This window comes from Nycticebus coucang, chromosome 16, assembly GCF_027406575.1.
Source record: "Nycticebus coucang isolate mNycCou1 chromosome 16, mNycCou1.pri, whole genome shotgun sequence".
NCBI lineage: Eukaryota > Metazoa > Chordata > Mammalia > Primates > Lorisidae > Nycticebus > Nycticebus coucang.
The window spans coordinates 60,024,513-60,043,818 of record NC_069795.1 but is presented as its reverse complement, the minus strand read 5'-3'; the positions used below and the strand labels follow the sequence as shown (position 1 = coordinate 60,043,818).

The following is a 19,306-nucleotide window of genomic DNA, read 5'->3' as shown; positions in this document are numbered from 1 at the left end:
ACTATCCAAGAAATTCACACACATCTCTGCTTTTAATGTATATTGGTAAAAGTTATATTTAAGGTTTCAAGAAACACTGAAAACCTATCTTTGAACATGCTCAAGCTTTACCCCTCTACCTTTCTCATCATGTAACAGCCCTCAAATAATAACGTCCCGCAGTGTTTTGATATTGTCCAAAGGCATTTAGAACTAATTTCCAAAGATTGGTGGACTTAATTTTCCCAAACCATCGTCTTCATTAATTAACACGTCCAGTTCTCTTGCATGAAAGACAGGTGTGCTTTTTATAGGATCCTTCTAGCCTCCAGTACCTGGGAACAGAACTTACAAAGACGCTAGTTCCCCAAAGTAACAGGAAAAATGGTAACCTAACATGTGGAAGAAAGAGAGGGGAAAGAGGTGTGGGGTTGTTTGATTAGAACAGCCAAGTCAAATGCAATCAAGTATTTAACCCATCTTGATCTTGGGGTCAAAAAGGGTTTGCGAAAATAAGAACGGACATATAGGTAAGCTAAAATAACAGACGTCCGACAAACTGGAAAGCAAAGAGCGGGCTCAATCCATAGATCCAGAGGCTGCCAGGTCAGAATGGGGCCGCAGGACGCAAGAAAAGCGACTGTAGGGGATGCTGCAGCAGGGTGGGCTAAGATGGTGCCTTCTCCGGGTAGAAGGCCATGAAGGATGCACCCGAAGGCTTCATTCCATGGAGCTCTTATCCCTAGGGTTTCTGGGCTCACAACTCAAGTTTCATCGGGGAAGAAAGGAGGCGGCAAACCGACATCCCGGCACCTTAACCTCAGTCCATAAGTCCATGCTCTCGGATTCCCAGTGAACGAGCGAGGAAGTAACGGTCCCTGGAACTAACCCAGAGGAACCCCGCGCACGAAGCACAGCCACCAACCCCTGGCCATCAACGCGGCGACCCGCGCGGCCGCGGGAGGGCGGGGGAGGAGCGGGCAGCCGGCGGGCGCCGCACTCGCCGGCCCGGCCCTTCCACAGCCTCGCCCCGGGCGCGGCGAAAAGTTTCCAGCCAAAGTCCACGGCACTAGCTCGCGCAGCCAACCGCCGAATACAACCGCTTCGCGTCCCCGGAGAGTGGCCCGGACAACCCGGCCGTGGCGCCACGACCCTCGGTCGCGCCTCCCTCAGCCCGCACCAACCGCCAGGGTTCACCTACCACAGAGCCGGGAGAAGAGCAGCAGAGGGAAAAGCAGCAGCAGCAGCGGCGGTGGCGTCGGGGGCGGCAGCAGGAGCCCAGCTCCGGGGGGAGAAGCGGAGGTAAGTTGTGCTTTGCCGCCTCCGGGACACAGCGGGGCCAGCCCCGGGGTCCGCGCCATCCCCCACTCTCCCCCCGGCACGCTCGCCCGCCCGCCCCGCCTGCTTCCCCGGCCCCGGCGCCTCAGGCTCTGGGCGGCGGCAGAAGGTCCAGCGCGCGCGTCCCCAACTCCCAGCTCTTGCGCCGTCAACGCCAGCTGACACTCAACCGAGTGCTCGCGCCTGCCTTGACTCCTCCGTCGCCGACGCCACTGCCTAGGCTGAGGCGGGAGCCGCCCGCCGCAGCCGCCACTCCCCTCCCCCCGGCACCCGCCCGCCTCGAACTCCTGGGAACTCGGAACGCACCACCCCGCCCCACGCGGGAGGGGAAGAGGAAACGGACCCTCCGAGCGGGCGCTGTGACTCGCCCGCCCTCCCCGCACAACTCCGGCTCCCGTCTGATCCCGGGATGCGAGCCGCTTCGCCTCCCCCGCCCTCCTACACACGCTCCTCCCCTTAAAAAAAAAAAAAAAACTCTCCTCATCCACTTTGATACAGGGCTTCTCCCAAAACAGAGCTTTAAAAAGGACTGGAAAATCTGGAATCGGTTAGTCGGCCCCGCCCCTCATTCCTGCTTGGTTTCTACCCCCTCCCCAGCGTTTCCAATGGTCTCGCCCACTCCGCCCCTCGCGGGTTCACCGCGGCCCGGGAGCAGACCAAGGGAAAGGCTGTGGGACAATCGCGCTGGGCACTCTCCTTTCCCCGGCTGCGCTCAGTCTGGCTGCGACCCCAGACGAGAAAGGGGTAGGGAGGGGAAAGCATGATGGGGCATCCCTTTCGTTGCCCCTGCTAAAGGTTCCCGTCTGGGAAGCTGGACACAGCCTGCTGGACTAGTCGTCTCCCACCTCGCCGGGGAGCTGGGGACTGAGAGGAGAGAGACTTTCTCTTTCTTCCTGCTCCCTGGGACAGCTGTGCCTTCCGAATCTCTCCCTTCTTCCCTGCCCTACTTGTCCTCCGCTCGCCGGGGCACGTTTGCACAGGCGTTTTTCCTGCTTTCTCTGGGAGGGCGGCTTGGTAGAAGGGTCAGCCGAACTGGGCCAGGAGAGAGGTCCCCAAAGGTTTGTTTTCTCGCTCTTGCTTCGCTCCGGCCGCCGGGCTGTCCACTTTCTGCGCCTGGCGACTGGCAACAGGAGGCGGTGGATTTCCCTCAACCAAGGGCTTTGAGTGCGTTGGCGTTTTTCTTTGGTTTTGTTTCATTTGCATGTGTGCACGTGTAGTTTTATTTTCTTGCCTGTTTTTCTTTGAACTGGTTGCAGGAAAGCGGCCTCGGGAGATACTAAACATTTACCCTTAAGAGGAGCAGCGTCTGTGGTCCACCATGACCCCAAACGGCTGACCGCCCTGTCCTTTTCATCCATCTGCCACGAACTATCCCTGTAGCTTGACCTTGGAGCCACAGCCACACGCAGTTCCGCGGGGGAAGGAGAAGGGTGGGCAGTTTGGACTGTCCGGGGTGGGAGGCGGTTTGGAGGAGGAGGACACTAGTCCTTAGGCCTGACACCGTTAGTTTCACATACATCCCACCATCTCCACCAGACAGCCACAACTGTACTCCAGTAAGAAGAGAGCTGAGCCAGGATCAGCCCCCGCTAAACTAATGCTTGCCTGTGGCGCAGCCCAAGCTTTTCCGGGGCTTTCAATCGCTATCTTCCTACCCTCCGCCTACTGGCTTATAATGTTTTACTCACCTCCAAGGCAACACGTCATTCTACCTCCTGCCCACTTCTTTTTTTTTTTTTCCTTTCTTTCTTAACTTCCACCTCCCGTCGTGACTCCCGGCTCTTGGTCTAGCTACCTTTTCCTCCACCCCCTTCCTATTTTCCCTCCCAGCCTGCCTGCCTGTGTCATCCGGTGTAAGCCTGTCTCCTGCAGCCAAGGCTTTTCTATCACCTATCCTCAAGATGCGCTTATGAATAGACCTTGTCCTGCATCGCTGAGGGAGATCCCTGATGGTGATCATAATTGACGAAATGTAGCTATTGTGACATTCCTCAGCTGTGCTGACACCACTGTTTCCCTTGAGAAAATTTCTTTCCTTCTATTCGCATTGGCTAAACCTAATTTCACTGCTAAATTTAGAGCCCACTGTGTAAGACTAGCTAATTATCTATTTAGATAGCACTTTAACACGTTGAGACTAGTTAAATGTTCAACAACCAAATTTTAATACTACTAGCCAATTTCATTACCCCAGGCTTTCCCGGATAATTTCCAGTCTCCAGGAAAAGTAATTTTAACCCACATTTTTGAAAGTGGGGAAGACTTAATACGAGGGCCATCATGTAATTACTACAGAGACTATAAGGGACCAGTAGGTTGAGTGCTTTTCTAATGGATATGAAGTTTTAAAAAATAGATTACCTGTATATTGGATGAAATTGATTAGTGGCATGCTATGGTTATATTCTCTGACCTAAAGAGAAGAGGGAGGAAGAAAAAATAGTATTTATAGATGTTACACAAGCATTAAAAGAACACCATGATAGTATTTTATCTTTAGTATTTATTTATTTTATTTTTTTGGAATTTATTTATTTATTTTTTATTAAATCATAGCTTGTGTACATTGATATATTCATGGGGCATCATTCACTAGCTTCACAGACGGTTTACCAAGTTTCACATATACCCTTGTAAGATGCACCTTTAGTATTTAGATAGTATTTCACTTTCCACAAAATGTAGCAATTATTATTATCCCTACATGACTGGTAGAAGAACCTAGGCATATAAGTTAAGTGCTCTATAAATTATACCAGCCATGTGCAGTGGGTTTCCTGCCCCAACCAAGTTCTTGTCTTTCAATGGGCACCACTGACCTCTGGAAATTGCTCCTTAAGTTAAAAACAGATTTACTGAGGTAACTCAAATTTCTACTTTCTAAAACTGTCTAGTCTTAAACTACCTTTTCTTCAGATGAATAACTTTTAGACAAACCCACCCTAAACTTTCCTGTTGGAAAGTTTTACTGTCTACTGAAAAACATTTGATATTATATGTATACAAACTCATTTTTTTCAAGAACCAGAATTACTGTTAATTTTTTTAAACCTTTAATGTGAGAGAATTACTGGTTTTTATATCAGTTTTAGTTTTCTAACTTTATAGATATGCTCACATTTGTTGAGTAACAAACTGGTTGAAGGTATACTTACTTATAGCTCAACATTAATATGACACCACTGACTACTGAAATATGCATGTGTTTTCTCAGAAAATGAAAAATTATCTGCACAAAAAGCAACCTAATCCTAATGCCAACAGTGGTTTCACTGTCTTGGTCTAAGGACTACTGAAGGTGTCCATCCCACTTTCTGCCTCAAAGACTGCCAATTATCAAGGTTCATTAACTCTTAACTAAAAAACAAAGGTTGACATCTTAACAAAGAAGTAATTATGTACAGTGCTGGGCATTTTACATTTACCCAAGTAATCTAAATGAAAGGTTTGAGACTATTAGAATTTCATAGCTGACTTTGAAACAAAGGGAGTATTTTATAGGAGAGGTAGGATATTATATACTTCAGCTAATTCTCCTTACCGTCAGCAAATCTTGTATAACCTGCTATGTGAAGAAGCATAGTTTTCCCTCAGTGGAAGAGATGAGGAGTACTTTGTGGAATGTTTGAACTTGGTACTATATTTGATAATAAGCTGATGTCACCCTGCTAGAACCACAGTCTTCTAAAAGAGAACCTTTTTAAGTCTTTAATACTTAAAGACAAACTGCAAACCCATGAAAAAGTTCACTTACTAGCAAAATTTTCACTATACTCATGTTTGTCAAATGTAACAATTTCCTACTGAAAAGATTTTTTCTGTATGTTCATACTACTTTCTCCTTCATATTTTCTTTGAGTCTTTGCTGAAATTTCACTTAATCATTGAGTCCTTCTAGGACCATCCCATATGAAAGAGCTGCCCCCCATTCCAATTACTATCCACTTAACATGCTTTGTTTTCGCCACTGTACTTGCCATTTGGCATATTATGTCTGTATTTATTGAATTATTTCCCTTCACTAGAATGAATGATAATTTCACAAAGGAAAGCAAAGATCTATTTTTTTTCACTGTTAAAACCCAAGCACCTAGAATAATCTCTTCCATATAGGTTCCATATTTGATGATTAAATGATAATTATTGTGATATAGCATGGTCAAGTACACATCTAGTGACAAACGAATTTTTAAGATCTTAAGCACATGGTTGATCATGTTGAGGTTTTTAAACTGGAAGATAATTACTCTGACCCTTACTTAAGACTCTTGATCAAATTGCTACTAGTGCTGCTTAATAAACTACTGTTTCTCTGCTCCATATTGATAGTCCTACACTGATTTTTAATACTGGGGCTAGGAGTATGCAAACTAGATGTCTCCTTTGCCAACTAGCTTACTATATGTTGAATCAGTACGGAGAGTATTGAAGGTAAGAATAGGAGAGAAGGGACATGTTCCTTTTCATCTGCTGCTTGTTCCTGTCAGCATCTCCTCAGAAGTAATTGTCTATTGCCCTGTCTTTAGCAGTTGGTTTCAGCCTTCTACGTCTTTTATACTCTAAAAGCCAGACTTATCTTGACTCTCAAGGGTACCATCTCCAGCCAGACTATTCCTCTTTCTCAGAAGTCCTCACGCCAGCTCAGAAGGATCCCTTCTCTGAGCTTCTGAGTTCTAATAATCCAACTTTTCCCTTTGTTCTCCCAGTTCTAAAAGTAGTAACAGCTTCTTACAGTGCATATCTCTGGATCACCTTAGTGTTCCCTTTTATGATCTGGAGACTCCCTCCAACCTCCGTATAACATTTCCCTGGATTAAGTTCCCTTGGTTACATAGTATGGTTTCTATATTCCTGATTGGACCTTAGTTGATGTTCTGTTTCTCAGTGATATTTCCCCAAAACTTCCCTATAACAGTTACTTTTCTCTAAGTCAAACTTTTTAAAATTACAGAACTAGAAAACCCCAAGTCCTGACTCCAAATACTAACAATAATATTCTTGCAAGCATTGGAAGGATGGATAGTGTTGAAGAAACTAGAAGAAACCAGAAATGTTACAGAACCAACATTTCCATCAATTAATGTATAAAAGCTATAAGGAAAATGAGCAATTTTTTTCTTTCATTGGCAATATTCAATTTAAACAGAAATGGGTTTGAAATAAGTAAATTTGGAGGTAGTTATGTTATCATTTTAGTCATCTATACATATGCTTTGAATTTTTGTTGCTGTTCCTCCATTGTAAAAACAAACATAAATTTCTCACTTTAGATGCTTGATGGTTTATTTCTTTTATGGACCTTGACTACACTTGAGAATTATTATGAAATTAAAGATAAAAGGAATAAACATTCTTCTTAGTAAAGTATCACAAGAATGGAAAAGCAAATATCCAATGTACTCAGCCAGTAGACAATCTAATACATTCTGACATAAGAGAAAAACTCAATTTAATTCAAGATGGAGGAAAAGGGAATGAGGGAGGGGGAATAGGGCAGGAGGGGAGAGGATTGGTGTGCTCCCACTTAATGGGCACAATATAAAGGTTTGGCACACCTCGTGGGTGCAGGCCATAACTTCAAGAGGGACTCTACCTAACAAAAGCAAATATTGTAACCTAGTTGTTCATATCCTCATATTAACCTGAAATAAAATAGAAAAAATAACATAAAAGAAATATACAGTTTGATAAAAAAAATAAGGCCCCATATTTGATAGATCAGTACGATTACCATAGTTTCCAATAATCTACTTACTACATATTTCAAAATAGAAGAGAATAATTCAAATGTTTCTAGCAGGAACAAAAGACAAATATTTAATGTGATGGATATCTCAGTTACACTGACTTGGTCTTTACAAATTATATGAAAGTCTTAAACTGTTATATGTACCCCCCCAAATTATGCATATCTATTATATATTAATTAAAAAATAAAGGATTATTTGTGAAAAGAGGATTTGGACTTCTCTCTCTCTTATACCTACAATGAAAACAGATATACATATCACATAACTATCTGAAGCCTAGACTTTTTCTATAATACGCAACTCTTTTGCAGAGGTGGTAGTGTTCCAAAGAGTATAGTTTGAGAAACTGATAAGTCAGGAATAAAGAAGAGTTATACTATATCATTATGGTAGGCTAAGTACAGGTAGGTTGATTTTACAAAGATGATCTAGCTATTTTGTGCTATATTCTGTGTTAGGTATTGGGACTAGAAAACCCCAAGTCCTGACTCCAAATACTAACAATAATATTCTCGCAAACATTGGAAGGATGGATAGTGTTGAAGAAACCAGACAAGGAGTCCCAGGTCTGCCTAAAAGTGACTGAGAAGGCCTCACAACAGAGATAATATTTGAACAATCTTAAAGAATGAGGAGGAGTTTTCTATATGAATGAGGGGAAGCAGCAGAGGGAATAGCAAATGAATGACATGTAGAAGGTTATATGGAAAGTTACAGAGACATGACAGAGTATGATTTGTTCTAGAAACCACAAGTATGTCTGTGCAAGTAGAGGGTATCATGCAAAGGGGAATTAGCGGATAAGATAAAAATGAAGTTAGGTGGTTTGGCAGGGATTTTTTAAATCTTGTAAAGAAGTTTGGGTTTTAGCTGGTATATCATGAGAACAATTGAAGAATTTGAGTAGGAGAATGACAAGATTAGATGTGCTCAAAAAGTCAGAGAAAAGTGTGAAGGTGAAGATGGATGGAGTGTCAGGGGATTTGGGAGTATATAAGCAGGAATTTAGTAAGGAAGTTGTTATAAGCAGCAGAATGAATAAAGGACTGAATTTTTGTATGAAGGACTGAATTTTTGTGGATAGAATAAATTCATTTCCACAATAAATGAATGGAAAAGATAAAATGAATTCAGAAGAATTTTAGTATTTTAAAATAAAATAGTTTTTTTTCCATTTTGGGTTGAATAAGGTATAACTAGCTAGGAGATAATAATCTAGGCAACTGAGAGAAACAAGAGGCAAAAGTGCACAGAGCAAAGTAATGAAAAAAGATGCATTCAAAGAAGATAATGAAAATATGCACAGAGATACAGATATTGAAAGAATAGAAAACATAGAGAAGAAAATAGGGAGTAAAACCCAAGGCTTCAACAATGCAAGTGATGACTTTTACATTACTGAGCAAAATTTTGGAGCAAATTTTATAATTTGCTCCCACTGAATATTTTTGAGTCTCATGTCTCAGTAACCAGGTTTATGTAATTTCCAGTACAGTTTCTTTTACATAGTCAATAATAAATATTTTTTGAGTGGAAGGAATGAAGGAAGAGAAGGAAAAGAAAGAGTAGCCTTATAGGTGATTTTGCTATTATATTTAGATTGAACTAAACTAAAGAAGCCTGATGTCCGTGTAGGTTCAGTAAAACTAAGAGTCATTTTTTTTACCCCATGGGTGTCTCAACATATCCTGCCCAAAGCGTTGTTTCTAACCTGTAACCTTTGATATCTACCCCCAAATCATACTCATCAGCCACTCATGCCCCCAAACAAGAAAGATGCACTTAAGAGGCTGTATGATATGTTAAAAACCCTGGAGTCACACTGCCTGGATTACAATTCAAATCCTCACTGTGTGACCATGGGCAAATTCTTATTATGTTAATTTCCTCATGTGAATATAGCAAAAAGGATTATTCCTTCCTTACAGTATTTGTTTAAGGATAAAATTAGTTCATGAAATGTCTCTAGAATAGGCCTAATATATAAAGCCCCAAGAGGTGATAATTGTGGTAGTAATTGTATTATCAGTAGTAATAGTATTTTAACCATGCATTCAAGAATTGCATATAAATCTTCAAGTGGGGAAAGGGTAATGAAAAAAGGGGAAGGGGAAAGGGATAGGGTACTTTCACTGAATGGGCATGGGGTGGTTGTGTTTGGCCCACCTTTTGTATGTGGAACACAACCACAAGAGGGACTCTACTTAACAAAATCAAATATTTTGACTTGGTTGTCTGTATCCTCACATTAACCTGAAATAAATTTACTTTTAAAAAAATTAAAAAAAAAATTCATGTAAATCACAGGAGGCTGAGAGTAGACTTTTGATGAGCCTCATGTTCCCAACAATCTGGTAAAAAGCATGAAAATAGTTCCAATAAACTCTCACTTCTATTAACTAGATTGTGCTTATTCAGCATCCTTCATTATTCCTTACAAACATTTGTAGTTTACTTCCAGAATACCCCACCCCCCCAAAGGTTCACATCATAATCCCCCAAATCTGTAAACATATCAGATTACATGGCAAAAGGAATCAAGTTTGCAGATGTAATTAAAGTTGCTAATCAGCTGAACTTAAAAATAGAGATATTATCCTAGATCATCCAAGTGGACACAATATAATCACAAGCATCCTTAAAAGACAAAGAGGAAGCAGAAGACATGAATCAGAGCAAACGATTAGAGAGATGCAACATTACTGGTTTTGATGATGGAGGAAGGGGACAGCAAGCCAAAAAATATGAAAGTCTGAAGACTGAAAGAAAAAGCAAAGACACTAAATCTTTCTGTTTTATGGCCTAAGGTGAGGTCTACAAATTCTTAGACTCTAGAAAAGAATGCAAACCTACACCCCCCCCACCACCCTGATTTTAGCCAAAGGAAACTCATGTTAGACTCCTAGTCAGTAGAATAGATAATAAATTTGTGTTGTTGTAACCCATTAATTCTGCAGTAATGTATAGCAGCAATAGAAAACTAATACGTCTGCCAACCACCTTATCTTAATTCCTTTGATCACTATCCCATGACTTTAATATAAAACTCAATTTATTTCTAATCACCTGATTTAGCTTCCTATGTCTTAGGCCTATTGCGTTCTCTGACTTAACTCTTTGTGTTGCTCATGAGATCTTCAGAACTCTGTTCAACCATGAAAAAAAAACAAAACACCTCCATAACTTTACCTTTAACATTCTCCTACCTTCTCCAAATAAATGTAACATGAATTTATCTCTTAAAATTTGAGAGCTTATATACTGCTTTGGGGCCTGGACTATGTTGCCACTATCACCTCTGGACCAAGGAAGAAGAGATGAGGCCAAGCAATTTCATGCATCTCAAGAATAAATTCTATTGCTGCTGCTATGGGCTGCTGTGGGACCTAGGCTTTAAGAAACTATGCCTCCCACAGCTGCCTGCCTACCCTCCCCCCACAGAGAGCAGGTCCACTCTCCTGGAAGCAGGCCCACAGAGTGGGCCGCTGCCCCCACTTCACATTCTACCAGCAGCCCCTGCCTGTCATAGCCAGTCACCCAGAGAAAGGGAAAGGTTACTAAAAACAGTAGAAAATTGTCTAATCACCTATAAAGAAACCAACATCCAAGGATAGTACATCAAGCAAAGTGACCCTTCATAAATGAAAGAGAAATAGTCTTTCCTAGACAAACAAATGCTGAAGGTATTCATCACCACCAGACTGCCCTGTAAGTGATGCTCAAGGGAGCCCTAAACTTGGAAGTAAAAGAACAAAATTTACCATCATGAAAACACATGAAAGAATAAAACCCACTGGTAAATTAAACACACAGATGAGGAAGAGAAAGAACTCAAATGTTACCACTATAGTAAACCACCAGTCCACAATGACAGTGGATACAAGGAAAAGAAAGAGAGAAAATATAAGAATATACATAATAAACAGAAAATAGTTAATAATATCACAGCCTCAAAACCTCACATATCAATAATAACTTTGAATGTAATGGATTAAATTCTACACTTACAAGACACAGACTGGATGAATGGATAAAGACATTTAATCAGCAATGTGCAGCCTATAAGAAACACACTTTACATATAGATTCAAAGTAAAGGGATGGAAAAAGATAATCCATGGAAGAAGAAGCCAAAGGTAAGGAGTGGCTATACTTTTATCAGATTAAACAGGCTTAAGTCAAAAATAGTTTTTTTAAAAAAGGACAAGAAACATCACTATATACACTTGTTGCATATCAATACACCAAGAGGATATAATTCCAAATGTATATGCACCCAACACTAAAATAGCCAGATTGATATGCATAAAGCAAATATTTTTAGATCTAGAAAGGGATACAGAGTCCAATAGAATAGTAGTGGAGGGACTTGAACACCCCACTCTCAGCATTAGAGAGATCATCTGGACAAAAAAATCAACAGAAAAATTGGGTTTAAACTGAACTCTAAACCAAGTAAACCTTACAGGCATTTATAGAACATTCTATCCAACAGCTGTAAAATACACCTTTTTTTCATCAGCACATGGAAAATTCTCCAGGATAGACCACACATTAGGCCATAAAACAAGCTTAACAATTTTTTAAAGACTGAAATCATATAAAATATCTTCTCAGACCACAATAGAATAAAACAAGAAATCAGCATCAAGAAGAACCTTGGAAACTATAAAAACAGATGGAAATTAAACAACACATTCCTGAATGACTACTGGGTCAATGAATAGATAAAAATATTTCTTGAAGCAATGAAAATGGAAAGACAGCATACCAAAACCTGTGGGAGACTGCAAAAGCAGTTCTAAGAGGAAATTTTATAGCTACAGACACCTACATCAAAAAATTAGAAAGATTTTGAATAAACAACCTATTAATGCTCCTCAAGGAACTAGAGGCAAGCCAAAAATTAGTACAAGGAAAGAAACAATAAAGATCAGAGCAAAACTAGACTTAAATAGATACTAAAAAACAATACACTGGGTCAATGAAATGAAAAGCTGTTTCTTGAAAAGATATACAAAATTGACAAGTCAACCAAGCTTGTCCAACCAAGAAAAGAAGAGAGAGAGAAAACCCAAATAAACAAAATCATAAATTTAAAAGGACATGTTACAAGTGATACCACAGTAATACAAAAAAATCATCACAGACAATTATGAACAACCGTATATTCACAAATGACAAGGAAATGCATAAATTACTTGAAACATACAAAATACCAATATTGAATCAGGCAGAAATAGAAAATCTGAACACACTAATAAAGAGTAGTGAGATTGAATTAGTAATAAAAAGTCTCCCCAAAAAGAAAAGCTCAGACCAGATGGATTCATAGCCCAATTCTACCAAACATATAAAGAAAAACTAATACAAATTCTCCTAAAACTGTTCAAAAAAAAAAAAGGCAGGAATTCTCCCTAATTCCTTCTATGAGATGAGCATTACCTGACACCAAAAACAGAGAAAGATACACACACAAAATAGAACTGCAGGCCAATATCACTGATGAACATAGATGAAATGTAAAAATTCTCAACAAAATGATAGCAAACTGAATTCAATAGTACATCAAAAAGATAATACACTACGACCAAGTGGGATTTATAGCAAGATGCAAGAAGGGTTTAGCATACACAAATCATATCATTGATACTTCATATCAAAAGGCTAAAAGACAAAAATCATATAAGCATCTCAACAGATGCAGAAAAGCATTTGATAAAATTCAATATTGCTTCATCATAAAGACTACTCCCTAAACTAGGAATAGAAGGAACTCACCTCAAAATAAGAAAAACCTTATATGACAAACCCACAGATAACATCATACTGAATGGGAAAGGCTATGGCCTAGGATCAGGAACAAGATAAGAATACCTACTTTCACCAGTCGTATTCAACATAGTACTGGAAGTACTAGCTACAGCAATCAGGCAAGAGAAAAACAATAAAATGTATCTAAATTGGAAGAGATGAAGTCAAATTGTCCCACTTTGTTGAAGACATGATCTTGTATCTAGAAAAACCTAAAAACTCCATCATCCTAGACTTCAGAAAGCTACAGGATAAAAAATCAGCTGAGCTCAGTGGCTCACACGTATAATCCCAGAACTTTGGGAGGCCAACAGGAGGATCACTTGAGGCCAGGAGTTCAAGACCAGTCTGAACATAATATCAATACCTTGATTCTAAAAAATATAGAAAACATTAGACAGATGTGCTGACATGTGTATAGTCCCAGCTCCCCAAGGCTGATGGCAGGAGGATTATTTGAGCCCAGAATTTTGAGGTTGCTGTGAGCTATGATAATCCAACTGTACTCTACCCTAAAAGAAACTCTGTTCTCCAATCCCCATCCCCCCAAAAAACAAAAGAAATCAACATGCAAAAATCATTAGCATTTCCATATACCAATAATGAACTTTCCGATGAAGAAATCAAGAAGACAATCCCATTTAAAATAGCTGCAAAAAAAATAAGCTATCTAGGTATAAATTTAACTAAAAGATCTCTACAAGGACAACTGATGAGGAAAATTGAAGAGGACATAAACAAATGAAAAGACATCCCATGGTCATGGATCAGAAGAACTAAGATCATTAAAATAACCATACTGCCCAAAACAATCTACAGATTTTACACAATCTGTATTAAAATATCAGTATCATTTTTCACAGAATTACAAAAAACAATCCTGGCTGAGTGTGCTGGCTCACAGCTGTAATCCTAGCATTCTTGGAATCCAAAGAAGGTGAAACTTTTGAACTCAGAAGTTCAAGAGCAGCCTGAGTTAGAGTGAGGCCCCCATCTCACCTTTATCAAAGGTGTCAAGAATATACATTGGGGAAAGAATACCCCTTTCAATAAATGGTGCAGGGACCCAATTAACGCATCCTCTGAAATAAATCCTTTCTTCCTTGACAGTCAAAAAAAAAAAAAAAGTACAGGGTGCAGGGAAAATTGGATATTCATATACAGAAAAATGAAACTTGGCTCTTACCTTTCCCCTAGCAGAAAAATCAACTCAAGATGGGTTAAATAATTAAACATAAGACATGAAACTATAAAACTATTAGAAACAACATAAACACTTCAAGACATTTGTCTAAGCAATGATTTCATGGCTAAAATCTCAAAAATACAGACAACTATAACAAAAAAGACAAATGCGACTAAAACTAAAAAGCTTCTGCACAGCACAGGAAACAATCAAAGATGAAAAACAACCTGTTGAATGGGAGAAAATGTTTACAAACTACTTGTCTGATAAGGAACCAATATCCAGAATATACAAGGAACTCAAATAACTCAATGATAAATACTATAATCCCACTAAAAATTGAGCTATGGACATGAATAAACATTTCTTAAAAGAAGGCATACAAATGGCATGGGTTTATGTAAGAATTCTTAACATTGCTAAGCAATAGATAAATGCAAACCACAGCCACAATGAGATATCACCTTATTCCAGTTAGAATAGCTATTATTAAAAAGACAAAATATAGCAGATGCTAGCAAGGATGCCAAGAAAAGAAACTTTCATACCCTGTTGGTGGCAATGTAAATTAGGACAACACTATGAAAATAGTACAGAGATTTCTCAAAAAACTAAACATAACTACCATATGATCCAGCAATCCCACTGATGGGTATTTACCAAAGGAAAAAAAATCTCTATATTAAAGTTGTATTAAAAAATCTCTATATTAAAGTTGTACCTCATGTTTACAACATGAGTTGTAAATCTCATGTTTATTGCAGCACTATTCATAATAGCAAAGATATGGAATCAAGCCAAGGTCCATCAAGAGACAAATAGATAAAATGTGTATATACATTTTATATATATATAAAATGGTGTATATACATAATAGAATACTATTCAGCCATAAATAAGACCGCATTACGTTATTAGCAGCAACATGGATGGACTTGAAACTCATTATCTTAAGTGAAATGAGCTAGACACAGAAAGACGTATATTACATATCATCACTTATATGTGGGAGCTAAAAAAATAAAATGATCTCATGGAGATAGAGAATAGAATATTAGATACCAGAGGTTAGGAAGGATATGTGGGTGTGAAGAGGAATAAAGAAAGATGGTTAGTGGGTATAAATGTACAGTTTGAAAGAACAAGTAAGCCCCAATATTTCATAGCAGAGGAGGGTGATTATAATAGTTAGCAACAATGCATTATATATTTCAAACTAGCTAGAAGAGGGGACACAAAATTTTATAAACACATAAAAAAGATGAATACTTAAAGTGGTAGACACCCTAAATACCCTTACTTAAACATTGCACATTCTATGCATACAACAAATACTCACTTTTACCTAATAAATACATACAATATTTTGTATCAGTAAAAAAGTTCAAGGTCTTTTTTATCCTTTTCTAAAAGAAAGCTTCTGTTTTTTTCCACTCAGTTCAAGCTAGGTTGTCTGAAACAGGGTTGGATGTATCTACACTAGAGCATTATTCTGTAACGTTCATTCAAGAACTCTTCCTCTTCTGAACTTCTGTATAGACTTTTTGTTCTGCATCTACATGAAGTCCTTGATAGCATCAGTATTTTTCAACTTTCTGTGAACCTTTGGTCTCAGTGGTAATTTTTCATTAAAGAGCTTTTTTCTAGCCTGCCTCCTATTTTCCTACCAATTTATTATCCCTCTTTTTTTTTCCTGAGCTACATTTCTTAGTTATTCATTTTTTATTAAATCATAGCTGTGTACATTAATACAATCATGGGGTACAATGTGCTGGTTTTATGTACCATTTGAAATATTTTAATCAAACTGGTTAACATAGCCTTCACAGCATTTTCTTAGTGATTGTGTTAAGACCTTTATACTCTACACTTAATAAATTTAACATTTGTTACAGTAAAATAATAAAATGCACCGTAGGTGTGTTCCCACCAATTACTCTCCCTCTACCCATCCTCCCCCCCCTCCTCTTTCCTCTTCTTCTTGGGCTATAGTTGGGTAATAGCATTCATATGAAAGCTATAAATTAGTTTCATAGTAGGGTTGAGTACATTGGATACTTTTTCTTCCATTCTTGAGATACTTTGCTAAGAAGAATATGTTCCTGCCCCATCCATGTAAACATGAAAGAGGTAAAGTCTCCATCTTTTTTAAGGCTGCATAATATTCCAGGGTGTACATATACCACAATTTATTAATCTATTCATGGGTTGATGGGCACTTGGGCTTCTTCAATGTCTGGGCAATTATGAATTGGGCTGCAATAAACATTCTGGTACAAATATCTTTGTTATAATGTGATTTTTTATCTTCTGGATATATACCTAGTAGAGGAATTGTAAGATCGAATGGCAGGTCTATTTTTAGATCCCTTACTGATCTCCAAACATCTTTCCAAAAGGAATATATTTGCATTCCCACCAGCAGTGTAGAAGTGTTCCCTTTTCTCCACATCCATGCCAACATCTCTGGTTTTGGGATTTTGTGATGTGGGCTAATCTTACTTGAGATAGATGATATCTCAAAGTGGTTTTCATTTGCATTTCTCTGGTGATTAAGGATGAGCATTTTTTCATGTGTTTCTAGGCCATGCCCCTGTCTTCTTCAGAGAAGTTTCTCTTCAAGTCCTTTGCCCACACTGAGATGGGATCACTTGTTCTTTTCTTGCTAATACGTTTGAGTTCTCTGTGGATTCTGGTTCTTAAACCTTTGTTGGAGACATAACCTGCGAATATCTTTTCCCATTCTGAGGGCTGTCTGCTTGCTTTACTTACTGTGTTCCTGGCTGTGCAGAAGCTTTTTAGTTTGATCAGGTCCCAGTAATGTATTTTTGGTGTTACTTCAATTGCCTGGGGAGTCTTCCTCATAAAATATTCTCCCAGGCCAATTTCTTCAAGTGTTTTCTATGCACTTTCTTCTAGTATTTTTATAGTTTCATGTCTTAAGCTTAAATCTTTAATCCAGTGGGAGTCTATCTTAGTTAATGGTGAAAGGTGTGGGTCCAGTTTCAGTCTTCTACAGGTTGCCAGCCAGTTCACCCAGCACTATTTGTTAAATAGGGAATCTTTTCCCTACTGAATGTTTTTAACTGGCTTGTCAAAGATAAAATAACAGTAAGTAGCTGGGTTCATCTTTTGGTTCTCTATTCTGTTTCATACATCTACTTCTCTTTTTTTGTGCCAGTACCAGACTGTTTTGATCACTATCGATTTACAGTATAGTCTGAAGTCTGGTAGCGTATTCCTCCTCCTTTGTTTTTATTTCTGAGTAATGTATTGGCTATTCAAGGTTTTTTCTGATTCCATATAAAACAAAGTATTATTTTTTACATATCTTTAAAGTATGACAGTGGAGCTTTAATAGGGATTGCATTAAAATTGTATTTTGCTTTGGTTAGTATGAACATTTTAACAATGTTGATTCTTCCCAGCCATGAGGATGGTATGTTTTTCCATTTGTTAACATCTTAAGCTATTTTTTTTTCTTGGAGTTTCATAGTTCTCTTTTTAGAGATCTTTCACGTCCTTTGTTAAGTAAACTCCCAAATATTTCATCTTCTTTGGCACTACTGTGAACAGAATAGAGTCTTTGACTGCTTTTTCAGCTTGACTATTGTTGGTATATGTAAAGGTACAGATTTATGAGTGTTGATTTTGTAACCTGAGACGCTGCTGTATTCCTTGATCTCTTCTTTTGTAGTAGAAGCCCTGCTATTTTCCAGATATACAATCATATCATCTGCAAAGAGTGAAAGTTCCATCTCCTCTGACCCTATATGGACACTTTTAATCACCTTTTTTTGCCTGATTACAATGGCTAAGACTTCCATTACAATGTTGAAAAGCAGTGGAGAGAATGGGCAACCTTGCCTGGTTTCTGTACTGAGTGGAAATGATTTCAATTTAACTCCATTCAATATGATTTTGGCTGTGGGTTTGCTGTAGAAGGCCTCTATTGGTTTAAGAAATGTCCCTTCTATGCCAATTTTCTTAAGTGTTCTAATCATGAATGGATGTTGGATGTTATCAAAAGCTTTTTCTGCATTGATTGAGAGAGTTATATGGTCTTTGATTTTTAGTTTGTTTATATGATGAATTATATTTATATATTTATGTATATTCAACCAGCCTTGAGACCCTGGGATATAAACCACTTGGTCATGTGTATAATTTGTTTGATGTGTTGCTGGATTCTGTTTGCTAGGATCTTTTTGAATATTTTTGCATCAATATTCATTAGAGATATTGGTCTATAATTTTCTTTTCTTGGGTATTTTTATGGTTTGGGGATCAAAGTGATGTTTGCTTCATAGAATGTGTTGGGTAGTATTCCTTCTTTGTCTACATTTTGGAAAGGTTATGTAACATAGGTACTAGTTCCTCTTTAAAGGTTTGGTAGAATTCTGATGTGAAGCCCTCTGGTCCTGGGCTTTTCTTTTAAGGGATATTTTTCATAGTTGATGCTATTTCAGAACTTGTTATAGGCCTGTTCAAAATTTCAACTTCATTCTGGCTAAGTCTAGGAAGGTGGTGTGCTTCCAAGTATTTGTCTATTTCCTTTAAATTTTCATATTTCTGAGAATAGAGTTTCTGGTAATATTCTTTAAGGATTTTTTTTAATTTCTGAGGAGTCTGTTGTTATTTCATCTTTGCCATTTCTGATTGATGAAATTAGAGATTTTACTCTGTTTTTCCTGGTTGGATTAGCCAAAGGTTTATCAATTTTATTGACCTTTTCAAAAAAATAACTTTTTGATTTTTGATCTGTTGTATAATCCTTTTGTTTTCAATTTCATTTAATTCTGCTCTAATTTTGGTTATTTATTCTCTTCTGCTGGGTTTGGGATTGGAATAGTCTTCCTTTTCCTGGTGCTTGAGATGTCCCATTAAGTTGTTTACTTTCTCTCTTTCCATTCTCTTGAGGAAGGCTTGCAGTGCTGTAAGTTTCCCTCTTAGGGCTGCCTTTATGGTATCTCAGAGGTTCTGATAATTCGTGTCTTCATTGTCATTTTGTTCCAAAAATTTGGTAATTTCTTTCTTAATCTCATCCATGACCCAGCTAATATTCAGCATAAAGTTATTTAGTTTCCATGATTTTGTATGAGTATGCAGATTCCTGTTGTTACTGAGTTCAATTTTTATTTCATCATTATCTGAGAAGATGCAAGGAATAATTTCTATTCTTTTAAATTCGCTGAGGTTAGACTTGTGACCTAAAATGTGATCAGTTTTGGAGGATGTT

The 19,306-nt window shown here is 38.4% G+C and overlaps 2 protein-coding genes across 9 annotated transcripts in view; one reads left to right on the top strand and one right to left on the bottom strand.

The window, feature by feature from the left end:
• The window catches only part of NECTIN3 (nectin cell adhesion molecule 3), a 68,077-nt gene extending 66,393 nt beyond the window's left edge, over window positions 1-1,684 (bottom strand). The window contains exon 1 of the mRNA XM_053564958.1: window positions 1,181-1,684. Within this exon, the coding sequence (XP_053420933.1) occupies window positions 1,181-1,340 (160 nt within the window). The 5' untranslated portion in view covers window positions 1,341-1,684. The remainder of the gene's footprint in view (window positions 1-1,180) is intronic.
• The window catches only part of LOC128567619 (uncharacterized), a 170,028-nt gene continuing 151,871 nt past the window's right edge, over window positions 1,150-19,306 (top strand). For 3 of the 8 annotated variants that reach the window (XM_053564967.1, XM_053564971.1, XM_053564965.1), the window contains exon 1: window positions 1,150-1,281. The gene's annotated coding sequence lies outside the window, so the exon portion shown is untranslated. The remainder of the gene's footprint in view (window positions 1,282-19,306) is intronic. The other 5 variants (XM_053564964.1, XM_053564962.1, XM_053564968.1 and 2 more) reach the window with 3 other exon arrangements.